This window comes from Tympanuchus pallidicinctus, unplaced genomic scaffold (assembly GCF_026119805.1).
Source record: "Tympanuchus pallidicinctus isolate F22 unplaced genomic scaffold, pur_lepc_1.0 scaffold11, whole genome shotgun sequence".
NCBI classification, from domain to species: Eukaryota; Metazoa; Chordata; class Aves; order Galliformes; family Phasianidae; genus Tympanuchus; species Tympanuchus pallidicinctus.
In genome coordinates, this window is record NW_026294627.1 from 23,428,800 (window position 1) to 23,452,190 (window position 23,391).

Genomic DNA, 23,391 nt, shown 5'->3' on the forward strand with positions numbered 1-23,391 from the left:
GCTTGTCAAAGTAGTGACCTCCTAATAAGTAAGTTTAAACGACAACATGCACCTCTGGTTCAAATGCTGTGAAGTTACTGCTCAGATACACAACTGAGGCTCCTGAACCTCTTTTGTTGAGGGCACAACATGTGAGGGCACAACATGCGAGGGCACTCTATCTTTCATACCAAAACACAGGTTCACTGCAAAGAACATACATTCATGGGCAAACTTGAAATACAGCAAAATGGAGGCTTTCAGGAGGGCCTCTTCAAGCAATTCCCAGCATCATTAACATTTAGGAAGAATGGCTTTTGTTAAGCAAAATGCATCCAGGCATTAAACTGAAAGTTAAAACCATTCTGGTATCGAACGGATAGACTTTGATATTGTTCTTGCTTTCTACTTTCCAAAGCCAGGAATTCTCTGAACAACTCTGCAGAAATCTGAACCTTGCTGCTCTTACAGCTAGAAAGTTGAATAGCAGCTTATCCCTTCCACAAAATGTTTAAGTCATAGAAAAAGGCCACCTCTTATTTTTCATTTGTTTTGTGCGGTTGATTAAAAATCAGTTTGCATGTGAAGCCAGTGCTTTATCTTCATTACAAAACCTCCTGCTCTGACTACAAGGGAATAGGAATAACCCTCATAGGGTTATTAACTGCTGAAGTGGTTGTTGTAAATTGCAGAAAGCAAGCAAGAATTCAATGCATGAGGCTGGAAATGCCCTAGAGATCTAAGCAGTGAGATGTAATCCAGAATTCTCAACATCTGAGAAAATTCAACAAAAGACAACTGAGGACAAGTAAATATACTGCATTGCTTAAGAGATACAAAGAACCACATGCATTTAATTAGAGTAAGGCTCATATAGTTACTTCAGCATCACAGGACTAGACAGAAAATAGTAGCACAGTGCAGCCACAATCAGCGGGCAACAGCTCTCCTTGTGAGAGAACCAAGTCCTCTTTCTTGTCCAGCAGATACAGGAGATAAAGCCTCAGCTCCAGACTTCATAGCAATCATAAGGAAGCTTGCTCTAATCATACATCATTTTGTGGACTTCTCAACAACCAAGCTATTCTTAAGCATTCTCTGATGAGAAGTTGGTCAAAGGCTTCAGAACTGCTGAAGGAATAGTAGAAGAGACTTGTGTTATTGCATGCAACTCACCACTATTATGCTGCACATATATCTCAAGAATCCGATAGCATTTCACTGAGAAGGTGAACTAAGGATTCATTTCATATGACCTAGTCAGTACCTACATTTTAAAATGAACCAAGAGAGATGATTAATGAAAGGAGATGGTATTCCAAGTATCATCCAAATACCTCTGTATTTAATGAACTAGCAAAATGAAGTGTTTGTTACTGTCTCAGTAACAGGTTTTAACAAATAAGGCTGCATTAGGAGTTTTTAAAAATGAAAGCACTGCAAGTTTTCAAGAATGGGAAAGATGAACAAACCTGTCAAGATACACCAAACGTGAAGGCAGTAGGAACTGGAATCTGATTTAATATTTCCTATGGACAAAAGATTAAGTTTCAAGTTTAAAAGACAACGATTTTGATAAATTAAATCTTAAATGCACATTCTACAAAACCTAGACTTTTCAGTTCCTTCTTTTGTTGCTAAAAGAGATCTACACATACATGGACATACACACACAGAAGTACGGCCTTTATTATTAAAAATGCAACTTTCAGATCACATGATTACTGCACATTTTCTTCACTTCAAGGTTAAGCACTTTCCCAAGTCTCAAATCTCTTGAAGAAATTCCTTCTTTTCCTCAAAATAATTCCGAAACCACTCAATATGTTCAATCTTCTGCTTAACACTGAGGTATGGGTTTTTTGAAAGCCCACAGATGACCAGTTCCATGAAGTGGCGAATAGGTCCTTGCTTGGGAAAGTCTTTGAGGTGTTTCTCCAGAAAGATATGTTCATGAAATTCAGCATCATCATCCATCCCTACCGAAAGGGACACAAAAAGGCAGGTCATTATCATCACCTAACAGAGAATTTAACAAAATAAAAAAGGGTAAAGCTTGTAAACAGACCTTTAATCAGAAAAATTAATGGTTATTGCTGAAGAATTAAAAAGCCCATAAACAAACAATGAAGAAGTGGAAGAAACTGCAGAACTCTAAGATATTAATTTCTCCCTCCATACAGAAAAGTCAGCATATATCCTACTCATCTGCCATGTTACCTTCATTTTATGCCCTACAAGAATATCTGATAGTAAACTTGCTGAAGGCTCATGCCAAAAATCGCCTAAAAAAAAAAAATGTTCAATACATGAAACCTTTATTGACTGTGTGCATTACATCTTAGATTCTCAACATTTTTAACACTTGAGGAAAACACTGACTGCCTAATTCTACAGAGGATTAAGGAACACAAGGTAGTCTTGAATGAAGCAAAATCTTGAAGTATCTAATACAGAACAGTTAAGAAATACTTGCACATTCATTACAAGTCACAGTTTTAGCACCCCTCTGCTATCAAATGGGCATGGGAATTTGTTTTTCTAATGTTTTTCAAATCTGTGGATGTATTCTGATGTAAAAACGTCTGTCACAACAGCTGCTACTTGTAAGTAGTGATCAATGCACAAGACTTTGCATTCAAAAGCATTCAGCTGCACAGGAAAATGGCATAAGGGATTGTTTAGATCTCTAACCAAATACAGCTCAGATCCTATAGTAGTTTTTGTCCTCCATCCCATGGATTTCATTTACAGTTGGTTCATATTTTAACACCACTGTACACAAGTTAGATTCAGAACACGAATTCCTATCTAAAGAAGAAGAAAAAAAAAGCTGATTTGCAGTTCCTAAGTCTGAGATAAATTGTTTGCCAACATGAAATCTGCAATATTTAAAAACGAGCCATCTCAGTCCTAGGCTTCGTCCCATGTTACAGCTTCTTCAATTCCATATGCATAATACTGGGACAGTGAACACTCTCAGCCAGTATATCATATTTGTTGAGTTTGTATTCTTTCCTTCCTATGTTAGGTAATGCAAAGCCTGAAGGAGATGGGAGATGCATCTATTTTTCCCTATGCATTTTTCCAAGAAATGTGTGCAGGGTCTATCAGTGCCAGCTACTTATCTCCCTTGTCTCTGAAACAGAAAGCCTATTTTCTTCTTCCATAAGCTCTCCTTTTCTGTTAAGTTAAAAAAGGAAGAAAAAAAAAAAAGACCTCACTCACTCTAGAGTGAGAATGCTTGAAAAACTACATCCACTTAGAGAAACACAAGGTTGGTATCTTATTATGCCATCTACACTGGCTTTCTCTCCCCCATGAACAAGTGGAATCTCATTGTACCTAGATGCTGACAGTTGACTTCAGAAGTTAACATCATTTCTAGATTTCATACTTCTGTTGGTCACAAAAATCCAAAAGAAATAAACCAATGAACCCACTACTGATAGAATCTGGATAGCGCTGCCAGGAAGTCTCATCTTTTTGATGCTCCTCTTTTGGTGATAAAGGAAGAGAGTATGTCTATTAATAATTTCTCCAATTTTCATTTCTATCCTAAAAGAAATTAAATCATTTTTAGCCTTATGCAAAAATTCAGGCCAGAAGGAACGATTAAGTCATCTGTTTTGATCTCCCATTTGAAAAAGACAGGATGAGTGGTTTCAGGATGAAGTGCTAAGTCGAAATATCTCAGTTAGATCACATATTTCAGTCCTCAAAAAAGTAAAGCATGCATCACAAGAAGAGACCAAAGCATCAGGGGCTGTGACTTCTGGCAGAAATCATGCATGATTCCTCCTCTCCCAGCAAGTCACACCTTCTGCTGCACAGAATGATCAAGCCTGTCCCTCACTCTCTCTCTAACCATCATAAGAAACCTCTTCTGAAAGAACTGGCACAGCAGGAGCCTGAAGCAGAGGATTTTCTTTATCAACCTCAAAGCAAGGTCATCTACTCTCAATATCTTATCTCCAATCTGCTGCGTACTACAAAAGCCTGGAAGAATTTCTCTAGCTAACACACTAACTCTTAAAGATGACCAGTCTACCCTTAAAGACAACATCTCAAATGTAGATGTCTATCCTTATAGTTCTGAAAGAAAGAATTTGAGCCCTTACAGTAGGTCCCTAAAAGAGATCAAAAATTAACAGAAGCCCTCCCTTCAAATGGCTGCATTAGATCTGTCAGCTCTCTTGGTAAACCTACCCAACACTAGGAACAGCACTACAACAGAACAACCAGAACAGGACTTTGTGTTCTTCTGCCTACAGAAGCCTTTGGAAGGAACTGGGACCTTAATTTGCTGAGTCTTCCACTAAGCCTATTGCTTATGCTGTAACAACCTCTGACATACTTGAAGCATTTGCTCCTCTGGATCAGAGTCATCAAGGTACAAATGCACAAAAATAATTTTAGGAAGTCAGAAATGGACATCTTCCTCAACTTTCTGCTATGGCAAATCATGAAGTAGAAATAACACTACAAGAAGAAAAGACAAGCAGAGGAGGAGTGAGAATGATGTCACCTGAGCTATACTAATGGCTTGCTAACCTGGTAAAAATTAGAGGCAGGAGAGAAGGAAAAAAAAGGTTTTCTTTTCTGCCTAGCAGTGACTTCAGCTGCATTTGAGAAGGGAAAGAACATCAAGAACATGCATGCAAGAACCAACAACAGGAAAAGGGGGTAGACTGCTACCAGCACTGCAGCAAGCCATTAAGTCTGGCCACATCTTCAGATGTCCCCATTAGGGCCAGACAAGTTTAAAAGTCATGTCCCTGCCTTGATACCTCAAAGCAAGCACAGTGCCTCAGTAAAGCACTCAAACAAGAACACTGAAGATGCTCTGAAGCCAAGAAAAACAGTGACAAACTGTCTTCTTTATTTTCCATATTTTATTTACAACTTTAAAGGCTTCCATAATGCTAAAAGTTGAGCACACATGCTTCCTCTGTAGAAAATTTAATTACATAGATGTTTGTAAAACCACGTGCTTGTGCATAAAAGAGCTCTCATTTCTTGATACAAAACAAGGCGAGGAATGACTGTTGCCAAACAGCAGAATTAACAGTGGGAACAGGCATCTTTCTTTTGAAATTGAGTATGCTGAAATAATTGGAGTGAGGTTCTGAAGTTTTTAAATGTACTTTGACACACCTGGTCTGATTAACGGCCTGTGATAGAACTGGCAGTTCGAGAGGGCTGAATTTCCAGACCTGATATTTTAACCTGAGAGCTGATAGATTTTGGAACGCTCCACTGGAATTTTCCACACCACCAGTCATTGTAGACAAATCAATAAAGATTCTTGTTTAACTACATGTAAAGACTCTTTGTCCATCCGTCGTCACATCCCAGACAGCACGGTTCCAGCCGCGCTGCCACAACAGAAAAACCATTGGCTGCCAAAGACACCTGGTCCACTAACAGCCCCAGACAGCAGGGTTCCAGCCACATTACAACAACAGAAAAACCACTGGCTGTGGTGTTGTTAAGTTGGAAAAAACATGAGTAGAGTACACTTGGATTTCTACCCGAACAGATAAATTCTGGGACCAGGGATTAAATTCTGTGAAGAAACTGTCAAAATAGGATGAGAATAAAAACAATGAACCAGATCATGCAATTTGCAATTCTGTAAAGGACAGCTTTTCAAAGACTCCCAGCTTCAGATACTAACCTGTTTTGCTTTCAGAATGATTTAGAAGTAATTCTGTTTGATGTCTTCAAATAAAAAAATCCACATTCAAGCTCTCCCTGAAGTTACGAATCTCTATTCCTAAAGCGTATGCTTGCTTCCTGTATTTCCTCTTCCCTTAACATTCTCTCCCTGTTGGCCTACCTTCACACAGAGTTTTGTTGTTATTTGCTGCTGTTGTTTTAATAAATGGAAATAGGAGCAAATAAAAGCACAAAGATGTCAAGATAGATGCCCAGAATGAGTGAATACTGTGACTTTTTGTGCTAGGAAACTGATAGAGCAAAGGAAGCAAGTGACTGTTCAACGCCCAGCCAGTGCAGACAGGGAACTGGCAAATAGCTAGCAACTGTGCCTATGAACCACACCAAAGAACAGTATAGGCATTATAAAACACTCAGCAGTTTCAAGAGTCTCCTTCTTCTGCTAGAAGCTTTACTTAAAAGACATTTCCTAGTAAAAGATATTATGTAATAAGACTCAAACAGCCTTACGGTGTCGAAAGCATCAGGACTGGGAGGCAGGGAGGGAGAGCATCCCTTTCTGGCAGAAGCCAACTGCCAGATCAGATCAGCCAAATCACTTGCAGGACTTCACCCAAAGAGAACCGGAATGAGTTCATCTGAAGAATCTCTCACTTGGTACAGCTGGAAAGTGACATTTGTTTGCTATCCTAATCCGAAACGCTATGTTTTAAAACAGTCCAAGTGTTACTTGGTGTTACAAGCACACCACAATTCTCAAAAATGATAAACACACATAAATAATCCAAGTTAAAATGCATGTACCTGCTTCATTGTCAATTGGAAACTCCCACAGTATTCCTTCTTTTGTCCACTGGATCATCTCTTCAAAACCATTCCGGGGAGGCTGCTCAGTTACTGCTGCAATCTCCTTCGCAAATTCCACATCCCAAATTGTTGGTGAAGATACTAAATAAGAAATAGATACTAAATAAGAATTTTTTTTTTTATAAGATCTATCAGTATGGCAGATTTCTCCTTGGCTAGAACTATATACATATATATCCTTTAACATTGACCTTTACAGAGACTAGTACTTGAGTTGTGCAAGCTTTTCTATCTTAGATGTCATCATCATCTTTCTTCAGTGAGAATTCTCTGTTGAAGTGAAAATTCACTCTACGATCAAATATCCACTGAAAACAAATCTGAACTTTCAGAGGTCAGTTTATTTTTAAGTCTGTCACTCAGAGCATGATTTTTTCATAGTTTTTTTCCTCCCTTTTTGTCTTTCACAAATTGTACACATGACAAACTCTGCACTTGGCTGGTACACTATACTAAAGCAATTTAGGAGTTGCTAACTAAAGCAACTAAAGGAGTTGTCAGGCACTTTACAACTGTACTCTCCTTCAAGGGGCAACTCTTATTTACAAACTATAGCAATCCCTCTCCTGATCCTCTTAAGAGACCTGATTTTTTGCCTCTTGGGCTTGAGAAATCCTGGTCCTCTATTCTTCTCCCAAACTCCAGCAGTTCCTTTAGGGATGCATCTCTCCTGATGTTTACAAATTTGAATTTATTTATGTTTTAAATCCAAGTGCACTCATACAGCAGGAGCTATTCTCAATGAGTCCTGCCCCTCTACCCCAGGAGAATCAGTCATGAGCCCAGACTGAACCACATCACTGAAATGAAGGGAAAATGAAGGAAGCAAGCTGTTAACCTTCATGAACTGGTTCTTCCTCCTGTGGTTATCAATTCACCCTGAACTTCCTGGGACAGAAATTTTGGTGTGAATTCAAATGTTACACTTGACGTAGATTATGGTCAACCAGCTACTATATTACTACTCATAATTTTGAAACTAAGATACAATTTAATCTTTGGCTCAATGACTTACAATTCGAATTTAAAAGAGTCTCCCCCACCTTTTTAGGAAATAAAAGTGCAAACAGCATTTTATTCTGTGATTTACATGCTGAAAAGTGTTTTTAATTTTGCATTAAATCAGAAGATACTTTTTCAAATTATATAATTATATATCTGCAAATTTTCCTGCTAAGAACTATATTCCCCAGCTGCCCACCTTGATCTGAGGGTTAGAGGTAGTAAGAAGCAGATAAAAGACAACACATAAAAATAGTGCTGTAAGTATTATCCACATCTTAAAGAATGCCTTCTAATTATGCCTTCTAATTATGTGCTAACACATCTTCTAATAGAAGTCATATTTTCAAGCTTACAATAAAGATTACATATTTTCACCTCTGTGCAACTGTAAATAATGCTGATATTCTATGCTCTGATTTTTTTTTCCCAATTTGCTTTAAGGTTAATGGTTGTGTTTCAAAATAAATACTCAATACTTCACACAGGACTTGCTTCTCTGTCACCTATAAATAATAATTTAACTCATGATCTCCACCAGCATGAGCCAAGAAAGTGAAAATGCAAGCCAATGGAACAAGATATCAAGTAGCACCTTGGTATTTCCTAAGGCTTAGACTTTTAATTTTTGATTTATGATCATTAAGCTTAGTCAGTAAACCATTTCACAAGCCTTCTCTCTTAGAAGGTACTACAAATTTTCTCAAGGCAACCTGGAATCAAAGAAGAAAATGCCATCTAAGCTGAAAGAACCTTATTTCTTTATATCTGATACAAATGTGGTAACGCCCACTTGCTGTCTTACACCACTTTTGGCAAAACTTATACATCCTAATTTCATATTTGGTGTGACTACCATTTTTGCCACCACGTCTCTACTGTGCCATCCAAGAAATACGTAACTAAAAGCTGATCGTTTCACCTCAAGTGTTGCAACTCAAACATTCAACAAAACTTGAACATCCTTTTGGTTAAGATAGCTTAACCAAACAAAAAAAAACCATCTTGCAGCATGCACTGTGGCTACACACAAAAAACTGATGGACTTTGAAGCCAACTGCCTTAAAAATAGCAAATTCAATTCTATTTTAAAAAGCACCTTTCATAATTCAACATAGAGATAGCTGCATTCAGAAAGCTCACAGTTGCTTGAATCTATGCAAAGAGCACTGTCTGACATTTGACTGGAGAAAATAAACTCACTATTTTATCCCTGGAGTTTCAAGTGTTTAAAAAAAAAAAAAAAAAAAAAGTAGAAAACTACTACTGGTCTTGAAACAAAAAGAAATCAGTACCATTTTCTAAGTTGCCAGAGAGGAATCATCTTTCTTCTACAGATGCTACCTTTATGTAGAGTTTTAAGTCATTACACTGCAATATCCCATTTTTCCAAAGCAGCTCAGGAGAGCTTAGTGATATCAGTACACTAAGGATTAGTGCTAGGAATGGAGTTTCACTGTTCAGAAAGCAAAAGCAAGTGAGACTACTTTAAATGGCTTGCCCATATTCACACACCCTCAGTCTGTAGTAAAGCTAAGTCATAATTCAATACTAGTCTTCTTGTGTGAAATTCATCCTGTTTACATTGAAACTGAGGCTCTTCTTCAGTTTCTTCATTGAAACTGAGCAGAACTGTGCCCTTCAGTGAATACAGAGGTGGATCATATCTGATCATATCCATTCCTCTCCATTCCTCCACTTTTTGAGTTTAACTTGGTGTGTATTTTTAATGTACACACATGAAGAATGAGCTACAGCAGGTAAAGCAAAGCATCTGTCAGGCACTACAGGATCTTTCAACACAAAGCAGCAGATGAAAGAAGCCCCCAGAGGAACAAAACATTCTATATAAACTATAAGACTATAGTTTGTTTCCACTGTGCTCTGGCCTAGCTATCTGTAGAGCAAACTTTGTGCTCTGAGATCACAGCTTTGAGTTTCTGTGTCATTAAATGAATGCAAGACGTCTTTGAAATAAACAAATCCACCAGCAGAATCCACAAAACCATTCTCCCAAGTGGTTTAGTACTGTCAAAAGGAGCCCAATCTAGTGACAAAAAGTCCGTTTTAGCCATCAAATCATAGAACCACAGAATGGCTTGGGTTAGAAGGGACCCTGAGGATCATCACGTTCCAACTCCCCTACCAAGGGCCACCAACCTCCAGATCTGGTACTGAACTCTGGAGGTCTGGTACTAAACCAGGCTGCCCAAGTTCAGTAACAGGCCATTCCAACTAGTACAGAAAATACTAACCCATGATACAGCATGCTAAAAAGTAGAGTAATGTTAAAATTATTATTTTTCTTTTTACAGATCCAAAAGCAGGAAGTGAACAGGTCAGAGTCTCCTTCACAACACCGAATCCTAGATATTCTAAAAATTCACAACTTGGCTCCACTGGGTGCTTTTTTTTTTTTTTTTTTAATCACTGAATTTCCACTAACCTGTTTTCAGCGCTTTTTCCGTTTCTGCAGAAGCCTTGGTGAATATATTAAGCCTTTTTCCTGCTTTAAGACTTCTATAAACAAAAAAGAAAAGTGATATTTGGTATTTCACAACACTTCACAATATTGCCAGATAAAAAAAATGTAAAAGCACAAAATATTCTCATGAACTAACAGATCTCTGGAGAAAAAAAATGAGATAGTGACTCTCACAAAATCCTCAGGCTTTTAACAGAGTGTTTATGACTGAATTATTACTCTGTAACAGAGCTTCCCAAAACACTTTGGCGTAAAAGAATGAGCATAAATCAAATATTATATTTGCAATCATTTTTTACTGAAATATTTAGGAATTGAATGCAGTTCAACAGTATCAAACTACAGTACTCAGTAACTTCACAAAGTTGTAACTAAAAAGAGAATTTGGTGATTGTTTTTTTTTTAATGTAAATATTATTACACAATTTGGGAAGAGAAAAGGTAACAGTTTAAACAAACAATTCCTGCTTTCTGACATAAATAGCCTTTTTGGAACATCACACAGCCACCTCCTGTGCCATATGGCAAACATATAAAGCATATCTGTATGATATATTTTAAACAGCATCACCCTGGTGCTCTCCCTTCTGAGCATGAAAATATTTTATTCCATCTATTTTTAAACAGGTAAGAGCCTATGCTAAAAAAAAATATATAAGTTCCAAGAGCTCAATGACCAATCCAAATAAATTTTCATATAAACAGAAACTAAGGAAAACCAATGCCTTTACTGTAGAGCACACTGAACCTTAGGACAAATGATTCTGTTGATCACGCAGCTGTCCTCGGTTTCGTAGGCTCCCACCGAAATCTAACAGTTCCCACATAACGTTAATATGTATCCACAGCTGCCCTGGCAACATCTGCTTTTCTTGACCTTAGAATTTCACCTCTTTGGTTTTACTGCAGATTTCTAATGCCAACAACTACTTCTGCAAACCTGCTCTTGTCATATCACATTTTACTGATGTAACCACCCTGGATCCACTTCAGCACGGAGCAATCTAATTACAAAGCCTTAAAAGAATGTTGATTTAGGATTATATTTTCCTACCTGTGTGTTAACTCCCCAAAACATTGGCTGAAGACAGAAGAATGACTTGGAAGAACAAGATGACTAGTTCAAATTACTAGTTCAAATTACTACAAAGCAAATCAGCCATGTCACTTAAATCTCCTAACCCAGTAAGTCTATTCTTCCTAATCCATTCTTTGCATATTATCAAACAACAAGTACACCTGTTAGACATTCAGGGATGCAGAAGGAAACCTACGACTGAAACTGGAGACAGTTACAGATACGTTAAAAATTATTTCAAGGTATTGTTCCTCAAGTTTTAAAGCACGTAAAATTTCATCACACAAAGAAGGCGAGAAGGGCTTCTCACATACCCTGCCGAGAAGGACCTGGGGTTCCTGATGGATGAAAAAACGAACATGAGCCAGCAGTGAGCTCTTGCAGCTTGGAAAGCAAATGTTATCCTGGGCTCTATCAGAAGAGGGGTGGCCAGCAGGGACGGGGAGGTGATTGTCCCCCTCTACTCTGCCCTCATGAGGTCCCATCTGGAGTACTGTGTCCAGGTCTGGGCACCCAATACAAGACAGATAGGGAGCTGTTGGAGAGGGTCCAGAGGAGGGCCCAAGATGATCAGAGGGTGGGAGCACCTCCCCTGCAAAGACAGGCTGAGGGAGCTGAGCTTTGTTCAGCCTGCAGAAGAGAAGGCTGCAGGGTGACCTCATTGCAGCCTGCCAGTACTTAAAAAGGATCCTACAAACAAGAGGGGAGTCAACTCTTTGAAAGGGTAGATAACAGCAGGACGAGGGGAAATGGTTTTAAGTTGAGGGAGGGAAGATTTAGGTTGGAGTCAGAGGGAAATTCTTTTTTACAGAGAGTAGTGAGATGCTGGAACAGGCTGCCCAGAGAGGCTGTGGATGCCCCGTCCCTGGAGGTGTTCAAGGCCAGATTGGATGAGGCCCTGGGCAGCCTGGAGGTTGGTGGCCCTGCATGTGGCACGGGGATTGGATGATCCTTGAGGTCCCTCCCAACATGGGCTGTTCTGTGTGATTCTGTGATACCATAAGTTTAGTAAACATTCTTCAAATTTGCTTTACTTACTGTATATTAATAAATAAAAAAAACATACACCATGTGAGCACGTAATAGCTCAGGTTTTTGGTATATTCTTATAGCTCACATTATTTCCATTCTTAAACTTTGAAAAACTTCTAATCCAACACCTTAAGACAAGTATTCCATCCAATTACCTAAGAATCATAGCCTAATAACAAAATCACTATCATCTGACTACCAACTCATCCGATAATTACCCCCAGATTAAAGATATCTTTTAAGCTATTATTCAGCAAGTGATAACGAAGGTTGTTTCCTCACTCTGTAGGCTGACAGCTCGTAGCTGAATGAAAATTCCAAGAGAAAAACAGCAGAGCTGTGAAGGGCTTGGTCTAGAACCTCATTCCACTTCTCTTCAGCTCCCAACACAAGAACTCTTGCACTTTTACATGCTTTTTATCAAGTAAGGCAAACACTGCTTGCCGGTCTTAAAACAAGTCCCAAGAGATAATTCCCTAACCTTAATGGCTTGGCACCTCAAGAAAATAGAAGTTACATAGGAACATTTCAACTAGCATGCCAAGTTATTCTCATGACTGGCTATAGAATCTTCTCCGAGGTTTTTGCATTATCTACATGGCTTAGTGCTTACGTTCCGCTTTGTTCCTTGTGGAAGTCAGAACTCTGTTTACAAAATACTCAAATAGATGTCTCAGCCAAAGAGGGCAGAACAATGTACACCTACTCAGCTACAACTTTATGCTCATGTTCTTAGTTCTCCATGTTTTTTCTCCAGCATTATCCACCTTTGCTCCCTTCCAATATCTGAAAGGTGCTTACAGCGAGAGCGGGGCTGGTCTGTTTTCAAGGGGAAATGGCCTCAAGTTGTGCCAGGGTAAGCTTAGGTTGGATATCAGAAACACTTCTTCACAGAAAGGGCTGTTAAGCACTGGAATAGGCTGCCCAGGGAGGTGGTTGAGTCACCATCCCTGGATGTGTTTAAAAAACATTTGGATGTGGTGCTCAGGGACATGATTTAGCAGAAGGTTGTTAGAGTTAGGGTAGGATGGTCAGGTTGTGGTTGGACTCAATGATCTTTAAGGTCTTTCCCCACCTGAGTGATTCCATGATTCTATGATTCTAAACACAAATGAATTCCTCAACTTCCAGATCTCCAAGAAAGTGAGGTTAATTTGCAAGGCCATGACTAAAGAAGTTAATCTTACTAAAAACAGAACTGCCACAGAAAGAATATGCTGAAAAGAAATGCAATCATGAGTTACGATGGGAAAATAAAAAAGAATGCAGGCACGGACTGAGAGATAGACTGGCCAGGTAAAAGAGCAGCAAGAGCTTACAGAGTAACCTGAAATCATCATGTAAATTGAGAAGTTCACTCTATAGACAATTACCATGTCATGGGCAATAAAGAAATTATCCACAGAATGACTTGCCAGTTGCAACATGGTAGTAAACACTGAAAACAAACAAAACAACAGCAACAACAAAAAAAAAAACACAGCTCTAAAAAAATATCTTTAAAACACAAACAGCTCATATCCAATCTGAACCTTCCTTCCTTGAGCTTAAAACCACTCCCCATTGTCCTGTCATTGCCTACCTGAGTAAAAAGTTGATTCCCCTATGTTACCCATTAGTAATTTTTCACACGTTCCTCCTCTGAGAGATGGAAAGTAACACTACAAAAGTACCTTCCGGAGTCAAAGGAGAGAGATCTTCCAGGCTTGATTCTTTGACCATCTTCATCCATCTCCAAGGAGATGCGACTGGATATCCTCACACCCCTCTGAGCTGGGGATTGCCTCTTAACCGCCATTTCCGAAATAACATTGCTGAAATTAAAAATGTAAACATGAAAACTTCAACAAACTGACAGGGAAAAGAAGCTTATCACATTTATTAAGCAGAAAGTCTACTCTCCATTGGTTTAAAAGCCTCTGTAAGACAGAGCTAATACATTCCTCACAAAATGCACCTATTTTTAAGTCATCCTAATATCGAGCATTACTTTTTAAACCATCTACATATAGAATGTAAGAACTGAAAGCGGTATTTTAGCCTACAATTAATACTTTCTTGGAAATTATCTCATTTCCAACTACAAGAAAACTACCATTTCATAATCTGCATATCTGTTTTCACAGAGTGTACTAGGTACATTTTGCTCAAGTACATGAGAACGTTCTCAAGATACAAGGAATCTGCTGAAGCAGGGAGGTAAAAAAAAAAACTGGAGAGGAATCAACTCTGCCCAGGGACAGAGCTGCGCTGTTACACACTGAAAGGAAGCTTGCTTTCACACATCAGCTGACATGGGTCAATCATGCCACCCTAATAAGTAGGTCACCTTTCCTGATCCACTGCAATCTGCTGCATTGCATAATCACATTACAGCACTTGCAAACCTCATCTTCCTTTGTAATCCTGCAGCCAAGATCATATACGAAGAACAAGCACTCTTATCTTTGCCAGTGCAGTTTGTAGTTTATAGTGAACATAAAGGCTAAAACATGCAACATACCTGCCCCTATCAAATAAGTCCCTTAACTGCTATGGCTGTTGGTTGGGAAAGACCAAGGAGATCATTCCTCACAGCTATCCCTTTCTCCCAACTGCTTCCAATAACGTGCAGGCAGCCAAAATTGCAGTGCTCAAGTTTTAATACATAAAGCCTAAGTACAAAAAATACTGCTCATTCACTGCCCCTTGCTGGTTTTGTTACCTTAAGTTAAAAGAGATTTTATTAACAAGAAATACTTTTAGGAAATTATAAAATCTAACTGCCACAGCAACGCAGTGGGATTTTATCTTCAGTCTCAGGTGAGGTTTTAAATTTTAGACCAAGAGTAGCATAGCACTTCAAGTACCTACTCTTAAGGCATCAGGCAAAAAAGGGTTGAAATCTTCTTTTTCTTTAAGGTTAAAGTGAACTATCTCAGGTTACCTGTGTATCTCACACTACAAATTGTTCTGTGAAATGCCTAGAGGTATCAGTGGGCTAGAGACCCAACACACTTCTGAGGGTCAAGCAAATATAGTTCCTAAGGTCACACACGGCCGAGGCCAACTGCTCAGTTTGGCTGTGGTATTCCCCATGCTACAGGGGGGATGAGGCATCCTCCAAGAAGCTCTCCTCGTGACAGAGGTTGATTTAGTGGCATTTTTGCACAGTGGCTCATACTTCCTTCTGCACAGACTATGCCACCAAACTATTTAGCACATGCAGTCAACGATCTCATGTTTCTGATCAGAAAGTCCTAATGTCACCCCTTTGCTGGTACATGAACATTACTGGCTGCAGTGCTCGTCACTCCGTAACTAATGATGCCCCTTTATTCCCTAAAAATAAATCTACAAAGATGTTTTTAATCACTGCCTATAATGAAAAACGTCAGATAACAAATTCATACTCCAACCCGAGTATGTACAGTGGTTAGATATTACATGATAAAACCTCACGTTCCAGCATGAGGTTAAGAATCTAAATTCCCAGTTACCTCTGCCTTCCAGAGATGAGAAGAAATTGAGCTTTTATAATCAACACAGATTCTCCATCTTTCCTGACTGCCATTAATTATAACACCAAAAACAAAGACTCAGGAAGCTTAACATCTGTTTTAGCCTTAAGTTCCAATTACTTATTTTCTTTAACCAGAACAGGAGCTGAAATTTCAACTTGTATTGCCACTGGTTTTATTTTGGTACAGTGCTGTTGTAATTTCCATTGAGTGAAACTTCATTCCACACCAAGAAAAATAAATTCCTGTATCATTAATATTTTCCCCTTCTTGTGAACACGCTGTCCTCACACGTTTACACAACAAGACAACGAGAGCTGTGTAACACTGACCTCTGGAGGTTAGGACACACACAAACCAAAAGATCCAGAAAATACACATCTCATACCCTCAAAAATCTCAATTGTCTCCCAGTTTTTCCACAACTGGGCATTATGTGGTTCCTTCCAGTACCTAAACATCCTACAAACAGGAGGGGAGTCAACTCTTAACAAAGGTAGATAACAGCAGGACGAGGGGAAATGGTTTTAAGTTGAGGGAGGGAAGATTTAGATTGGATGTCAGGGGGAAGTTTTTTTATACAGAGAGTGGTGAGGTGCTGGCACAGGCTGCCCAGAGAGGTTGTGGATGCCCCATCCCTGGAGGTGTTCAAGGCCAGGTTGGATGGGGCCCTGGGCAGCCTGGTCTGGTATTAAATGGGGAGGTTGGTGGCCCTGCCTGTGGCAGGAGGGCTGGAACTTGATGATCCTTGAGGTCCCTTCCAACCCAAGCTATTCAATGGCTCTATGACATCACTTGTGAAGGTATCTCATCTTAAAAATTGTTTTAAATAAAAGAGGAATTTTTTTATTTTTTTATTTTTTAATTTGTCAGTATGCTGAATGCAAAACCTTATCCTTTGATTCAGACATGATTATTTGATATTGATTTTTATTTGGGAAAAACAAAGAAACACTTTCTGATACACTAAAAGGACTCCAGTGTTGTATGTGGATTGAGGCACTTTTGCGGAATGAACTCCTGCCCAAGAGGCATGAATGAAATCAACTGGACCTTTCAAATCAACCTTTTTAAAACTGACCAGATAGCTAAAAGTAACAAATGAGTCTCAGATTCTAACCACAAAAGGTTAGAATCAGTCATGACAATCAGCAAGTTACTGATCTTTCTACACAACTCATCTACTGCTGGTTTCAGACTGTTAGCTAACTATAAACAGAACCTTTCGTGTTTCCATGTGGAAAAAAAGTAATTCACCAAGCTGCCATCACGAGTAGAAGAAACTGCCAACCCAAAGCATAGCAAGCTCATCATGACCTTCCTAACCAACTAAAAACGCCCTATCCACATTTTTCTAACCTGAACAATTTATCCACAGGCACACTGAAGGGTAAATGTACGATCACATCTTAACGTATCCATCAACTACACAGAACAATGCAGGAACTTTGGCTGTTAAATGCTCGTAGAATTTAAACTCTCTTTCAGCAGGAGAAAAAGAAAAAAAAAAGAAAAGTCTCTCTGCTTAGACTGCAGCTTCCTTAGACACCTTCTTTTTTCCACAGCAGTCACAGCTGGTATGTGCTTCAGGACAAGCATAGCGACTGGTGAGGACAGAGAGCCATTGTTGCCAGTAGGCAAAACAACCAAATTTAGAGTGCATGCCTCAATAAATAGGCACAGGTGCACTTGAGGTTAACCACTGCATTTATTAGCTTGGTCAGTAATAGCATGACCCTCCAACATCTTATCAGGAATTAATACTCTAATTACATTTAAATTGGTAAACTCACAGCCTAAGCCACTATTAATACATTTCTCTATCCTGCTCGTCTAAAATCCCTTGCAATAGAAATGGAATGACCCCACTGGTTATTATCAGTTTAACAAATACATTCTTTACACAAAACATTCCTCATTTATTCTTCATAATTAGGAAATGTCTCAGCTTTTTGTAACACTGCCCAGAAAACAAGCCAAAAAAAGAGCAGAAACACACTGATTTTACTTAAAACACTCAGATTTCTGATCTCATTTTGGCTCCAAAAGCCCATGGAGATAACTTCTATCAAATTCTCAAGATTGCTTTCACTCAGCCTCAGGAGAGGTCGTGAAAACATCATACACACAACTTTTGGAGGTGCTTGTATACATTACCCAAAACCAATACGTCCACCTATACAACATGGACTTCAAACACTTGAAGAGAATTCCATTCTGCTCTCCACAACTAGCAATCTAGGTAGAAAATCCTGAATTCAGGCTGAAAGGAAATCTTGCCAAGTTTCTGCCCTTTCCTTCCGTAACCTCTAGAGTACACATTTTGTTTATCAAAGTTGTTCACTGAGCACTGTGCTTTCCAAATACACAACCTATTTGCAAACAGTTGTCGCATTCTCCCTTAGTTCTCCCTCACTAAAAAGGCAGCCATCTGTGGCAAACATTGTTAGTTTCTTGGGTGCTGTTTGCAGTCCAGTGAGAAACACACGAAGTACAAACAAATCTTTTACAGATCCCTATAGCAACCTACAAATAATAGTACAAGGGCCAAACTTGAATCCTGGTTTGGGATAAATTCATTTCCCCAGAATAAATTCAAACTAAAACGATCAGCTCGTATCCCACCCTGCAAAAAGCCATAAAGATTTCATATTCCTCTTTTGCTGAAGATCCAGTTTTCTGTTTAGTTCAACATTTCACCCGGATTTAATGCCTCATTTTCTGAGCAGTTGTATGAATACAAGCCAAACAGATAAAAAAAGACAACAGAAAGCCTATTTAGCTGTCATCCCAAAGAAGTGTAATACACACACAACCATTCAAGTTTCCAAACAAATGTTTCTCATCTGTTTGAAAGCCACACTGGAAACGGACCAGAGCCAAGTGATGAGTTTCTTGGGTTGACTGGAAAGTTTGGAAAGGAAGGGTGGGGCTATAAATAGAGCTGCACTAGTACAGTCCAGTTCTTCAAACCTGTCATGAAAACTCACTGGTCCAGACAGAATGTCTGAAACGTCCACAAGTCCCTCCATTGTGTGAAAATTTCGGAAGCTGAAAAAAAAAAGCCCACTGGCTTTGCTAACCTATCCAAGAAAATAATGATCCTGGGCAGGAAAACAATTCCGTTTCTGCAAAAACATTTTAGAATGAGGATGCCAAAACTTAGGAGGTTTGGTATAACCAGACCAATGATATCTCCATTACTCATTAATTCCATGGATAATAGGTCCAAATTTATCTCCTAGGGCCATCTCTCCAAAAGAGAATCTAGTAACCTTCACGATGACACTGCAAAATTAGAATTTCAAGTATTATTGAAAATAACATTCAGTATACGGACCGTATGTTAATAGTTCCTCCCCTTCTCTGTTTATCTGTGGTCTCTTCATGTCTTCTAAGTTGTGCAAGTAATTCTGATTCTGCCTGTTCCTTGCTGCGTGGGAAAGAAGATGCAACGGCAGATGCAGCCTGCACCAGTTCTGGATTTAAAGGTTTGCTTCTGTAAGAGATACAATAGGGAAATATATATTTAAAAAAAAAAAAAAAAAAAAGCCATAATATATTAAAACTGTCATTTCTGTATCGTCATTTTATATCTTCCCATCTCAGGGATCACCGCTGCAAATAATCCCAAAGGGGCCGTAGGTAAACAGAGGGAAGGTCTGATTTGTCTTACATTTCATTGATCTACTGCCAAATGAGACTGACAGGCTGCTCTTCTCAGCCTGGGGAAAACGGCAGCTATGCCAACTGTCCGAAGTTAAATGCTGATGACCACAAGCAGCACTGACCTGCAGTGGGGGGGTTATTGTGGAGGGGTTCCATGCACAAAATCATGTTGCTCTCCTTATTTTGTTCTTCCTTTTTCCTCATCACATTTTATCTAAACAATATTTCCTTCCTCCCTCCCATTAAAGAAACTTTCCACAGACAAATTCTAGTGCTTTCAAGAGCCTCAGCACAGAAGAAGGCAGGATACTGTAAGAAGCACACATCTTTTGTCCAGATTCTCTCATGTGATTTACTGAAACCCACATTTGTATACCACATTCTCTTACAAGATTCTTTTCCATATTTGGTAACAGCATTTGACACTTTATTTTGTCCTAGAAAATGATTTTTAAAAAAATGGTGGGGGAAAAAAACCTGTTCAAAGTGCACACGTTATACTTTACCGCTGAACGTCTTCTGCAGTATTCTGAAATGTGCCACTTTCACTGTCCAGGCCTTCCTGCTTGTTAGTGGCTTGCTTTTTCATCTCCTGTTCTTTTAATTCTTGAAATTTCCTCTTGGTGGTCACTTCTACTTTCATATCACCAATAATTTTTAGCAATTTTTGCTTTGGTGTTTCTGCTGCACCCTCCTTTGATGCCGCTTTGATGGTGGTGTCTGTGGAAGCAGTAGATTCATCTTTTGTAGTAGAGAGCACACTACTAGTGCTGAAGAGTCTGCTAAATAACACAGAAAATTGAGGAAAAAAAAAAAATAGAAGTTATTAATACACTCCAAGGCTGAAAAAAAAAACCCAAAACCATTACTTACAACTCTCTAGGCTTAATCGTGTGCAAACAAATCGTGTCTATGTTAAGTACATACGAAACATATTTTTTTGTTCTTTGAGAAAGACCAAGGCACTATTTTCAGCTCTTAGCAATTTATAGTTCCTTCAGCACAAAAAGCATGTAAATGATTTTATTCCTTTCACAAGTAAACTGTGCTTAACCTCTGAACAAAGTGTTGAGTATCTCTACATTAGGCTGCAGACAGAGTTCGTGGTTTCTACCTTCTACTACTGGTGTTGGCTTTATTCAGTGCTACAGATTGTGACCTTATAAAAATGAATTTGAATGAATCACTTGCAGTTTTGTAAGCCTAAATTAAAATAATAATAAAATCACAGGCCTGTTAAAAAAAAGCCAGAACAAAACAAAATTTAAAAAAAAAAAGCATGCCAATTACAAAAAGCAACTCATACCTAATACCTGCATTTATTACTACTAAAGTTTTTATTTATTTCTGAATTTATTGCCCCTAACTCCCACCCCTCAGAAAAAGAGATCTGACAACATCCGTCTGTATATACACTGTATTTTCACTTTGTTTTGCATCTGCAGGACTGCTAAGGTTCACATTAAACCTAGGATCTGCAGCACAGCAGCCAAGCATTTATGCAGCTGTAGTAGGAAATGCGTCACAGAATCATTTAAATTGGAAATGACCTTTTTAAGGCCATGTGGTCCAACTGCCCTGCAATGAACAGGAACACCTACAGCTCCATCAGGTCCTTAGAGCCCCATCCAGCCTGACCTTGGATGCCTCCAGGGATGGTGCATCCACCACCTTTCTGGGCAACCTGTGCCACTGCATCACCACCCTTATTGTAAAAAACCTCTTCCTTCCATCTGATCTAAATCTCCCCTCTTTTAGTTTGAAACCATTCCCCCTTATCCTGTCACAGCACGCCCTGCTAAGAGTCTGCCCCCTTCCTTCTTACAGCCCCCTTTATATAATGAAAGGCTGCCCTCAGGTCACCTCGCAGCCTTCTCTTCTCCATGCTGAACAGCCCCAGCTCTCTCAGCCTGTGCTGGTAGGAGAGGTGTTTCATCCCTGGGATCATTTTTGTGGCCCTCCCCTGGGACACACTCCAAGAGGTCCACGTCTCTCCTGTACCGAGGTCTCCATTCCATTATTACTTCAGTCACTCTGCACTTAGTAAATTACCCACAACAAACGATTAACGTTAAACCTTAAACGCTGATAGGAACAGGAAGATTCTCACAAAGCTTCAGAGCCGCATTACAGGACAACAGGCGCCCTGCTGTTTTACACGGGGCTGCTCCCACAGATCTTTCTCCAAACGCGTTTTCCATTAACCCAGGCTGCATGCTCTTCACAACTATTTATCCATTCGGAGATCTCTGCCTACAGCACTGGAACAAGCTCAGGCACCAAGACTGCGAAGCCCTCAATACACGGAGCCAGCGGCACCCCGCTTCTCTCCTTCTCTCCCGCCCGCCCGAGCGCCGCGGGTAGCAGCCCGTAACCGGGCACAGGCCCATGGCCGCAAGCCGACTGCCTTCACCGCAAGGCCCAGCTCAAGGCAGCAGCGCGGGCAGGCCGCGCGCCCGCGATAACGCTGAGGCGACTCCCACTCCCCGGTACCTGTGAGGCCGCCCGCAGCGCCGCGCTGCCCCGGCGAGGAGGAGGAGGCGGCCGGAGCCGCGGAAGCGACCCCACATGCCGCCCTCAGCGCGGCGCTCGCAGCCGCGTCGTCCGTTCAGCGCCGCCGGCCGGGAACGGGAGCTGCGCCGAGCGTTCCGCGCCACGGCGTTCCGCCCGGCCCCGCTGCCGTGCATGGGCGGGGTGACGTCGGGGTTGTGGTCTTGGGGCCCCAGCAGAGCTTCGAAGGGTGTAAACCTCCACGTTACGTAGTTTTTCCCGTAGGGTTGGACTCCTGGTGGGCTACGGGCACATAAAGCTTAGGAATTACCTCGGGATGAGCCCGCCCTCCCTTGCAGCACCTACCTCTAGTTGGGTTTCGTGGAGAAAAAGTGGCTCCTTTATGTCAAGTTTGTGTCTCTATCAGATAGCTCGCATTACTTCCACCCCTGGGCAGTCATTAAGTTGGCTCTGGATCCACCAACCGTGCCACAACGGAAAGTGGCCACCAGTGCTGCTGTTAAGTATGTATTTCTTGATTGTTTTGCCAGCAGCTGATTTAAATTCCAAAAAGCAGGTTGTGGCTGCACCATCTCTGGAGGTGTTCGAGGCCAGCTCGGATGGGGCCCTGGGCAGCTGGGTGGCACTGCTCATGTCAGCAGGTTGGAACTCAATGATTTTAAGGTCCCTTCCAACCTAAGCCATTCTATGGTTCTTTAATAACGGCTTTGGGGTGCCCAGCTCAGGGATGGACACATGCAGTAGATCTGACTTGAGGCCTTCTGCTGTTGCTGAGAAAAGATCCAGCTCTGAGCACAAATGCTAACAAGAATCCTGATCTGACTGAAAAGGATCAGAGGAGCTTCAGAGGTACCAGAAACTAAAAGAAAATATTGGGTCTGGCCTACATCTCAAAGAAACCAAACTGAAAAAGAAAACCCAACGAACTGGGAGCTGCTGTTGTTGGCCAGTTTCCTCAAACTGTCTGACTGTTGGCAGTACTCACTTGTACGTATGCTTTTTGTCCTCTTAAGTGTTGCTGTGTTTGTTCTTTTTTTTCCCTATTGTATGGAATAGCAAATTCCAGGTGACTTTTTCACCTTGGTATACAGAAGCCCTGTATTTCCACTACACCTCTCTTAACTGATTTACTGTGGCTTGATGGTATCTTTCTTGCTGCATGTTTTAGGCAAGAACCATTCCATGTGCAAGTTGTCTGGGGAAAAAAAATTGTCTAAAACTCTTTCCTTTCTTCCTTCAAAATTTAGAGATGTAGAAGAGAAGCAGAATAACTGGAAAAACTGTGGATGGCTACTAAAGGCAGATGATGAGTACTAGTAGAGGCATGAGAAACGTTATGCATTTTATGGTTAATATCAATATTAAGCAAACTAAGAAACCTGATTTATTGTGTGGCCAATGTATAGAAAATAAAATATGGAAAGACAGTTCTCTCACTGAAGATAAATGTTCCTCTGAAGACCTACTTGTACATTATTATTGGAACAGGCTGCCCAGGAAGGTGGTGGAGTCACCATCTCTGGAGGTGTTCAAGAAATGTGTAGATGTGGTATTGAGGGGCAGGATTTAGTGGGCATGGTGGAATG

General features: G+C 40.2%; 1 protein-coding gene across 1 annotated transcript; it reads right to left on the bottom strand.

Annotated features, from left to right (window-relative positions):
• Positions 1–1,644: 1,644 nt before the first annotated feature.
• Positions 1,645–21,981, bottom strand: MRPS31 (mitochondrial ribosomal protein S31). The gene is made up of 7 exons (XM_052670866.1): positions 21,788–21,981; positions 19,801–20,073; positions 18,966–19,124; positions 13,799–13,939; positions 9,977–10,050; positions 6,466–6,609; positions 1,645–1,958 (listed from the first exon to the last, which is right to left on the bottom strand). Exons 1-7 carry the CDS (start codon positions 21,979–21,981, stop codon positions 1,747–1,749), a joined length of 1,197 nt encoding a protein of 398 aa, XP_052526826.1. The 3' UTR covers positions 1,645–1,746.
• Positions 21,982–23,391: the final 1,410 nt, after the last annotated feature.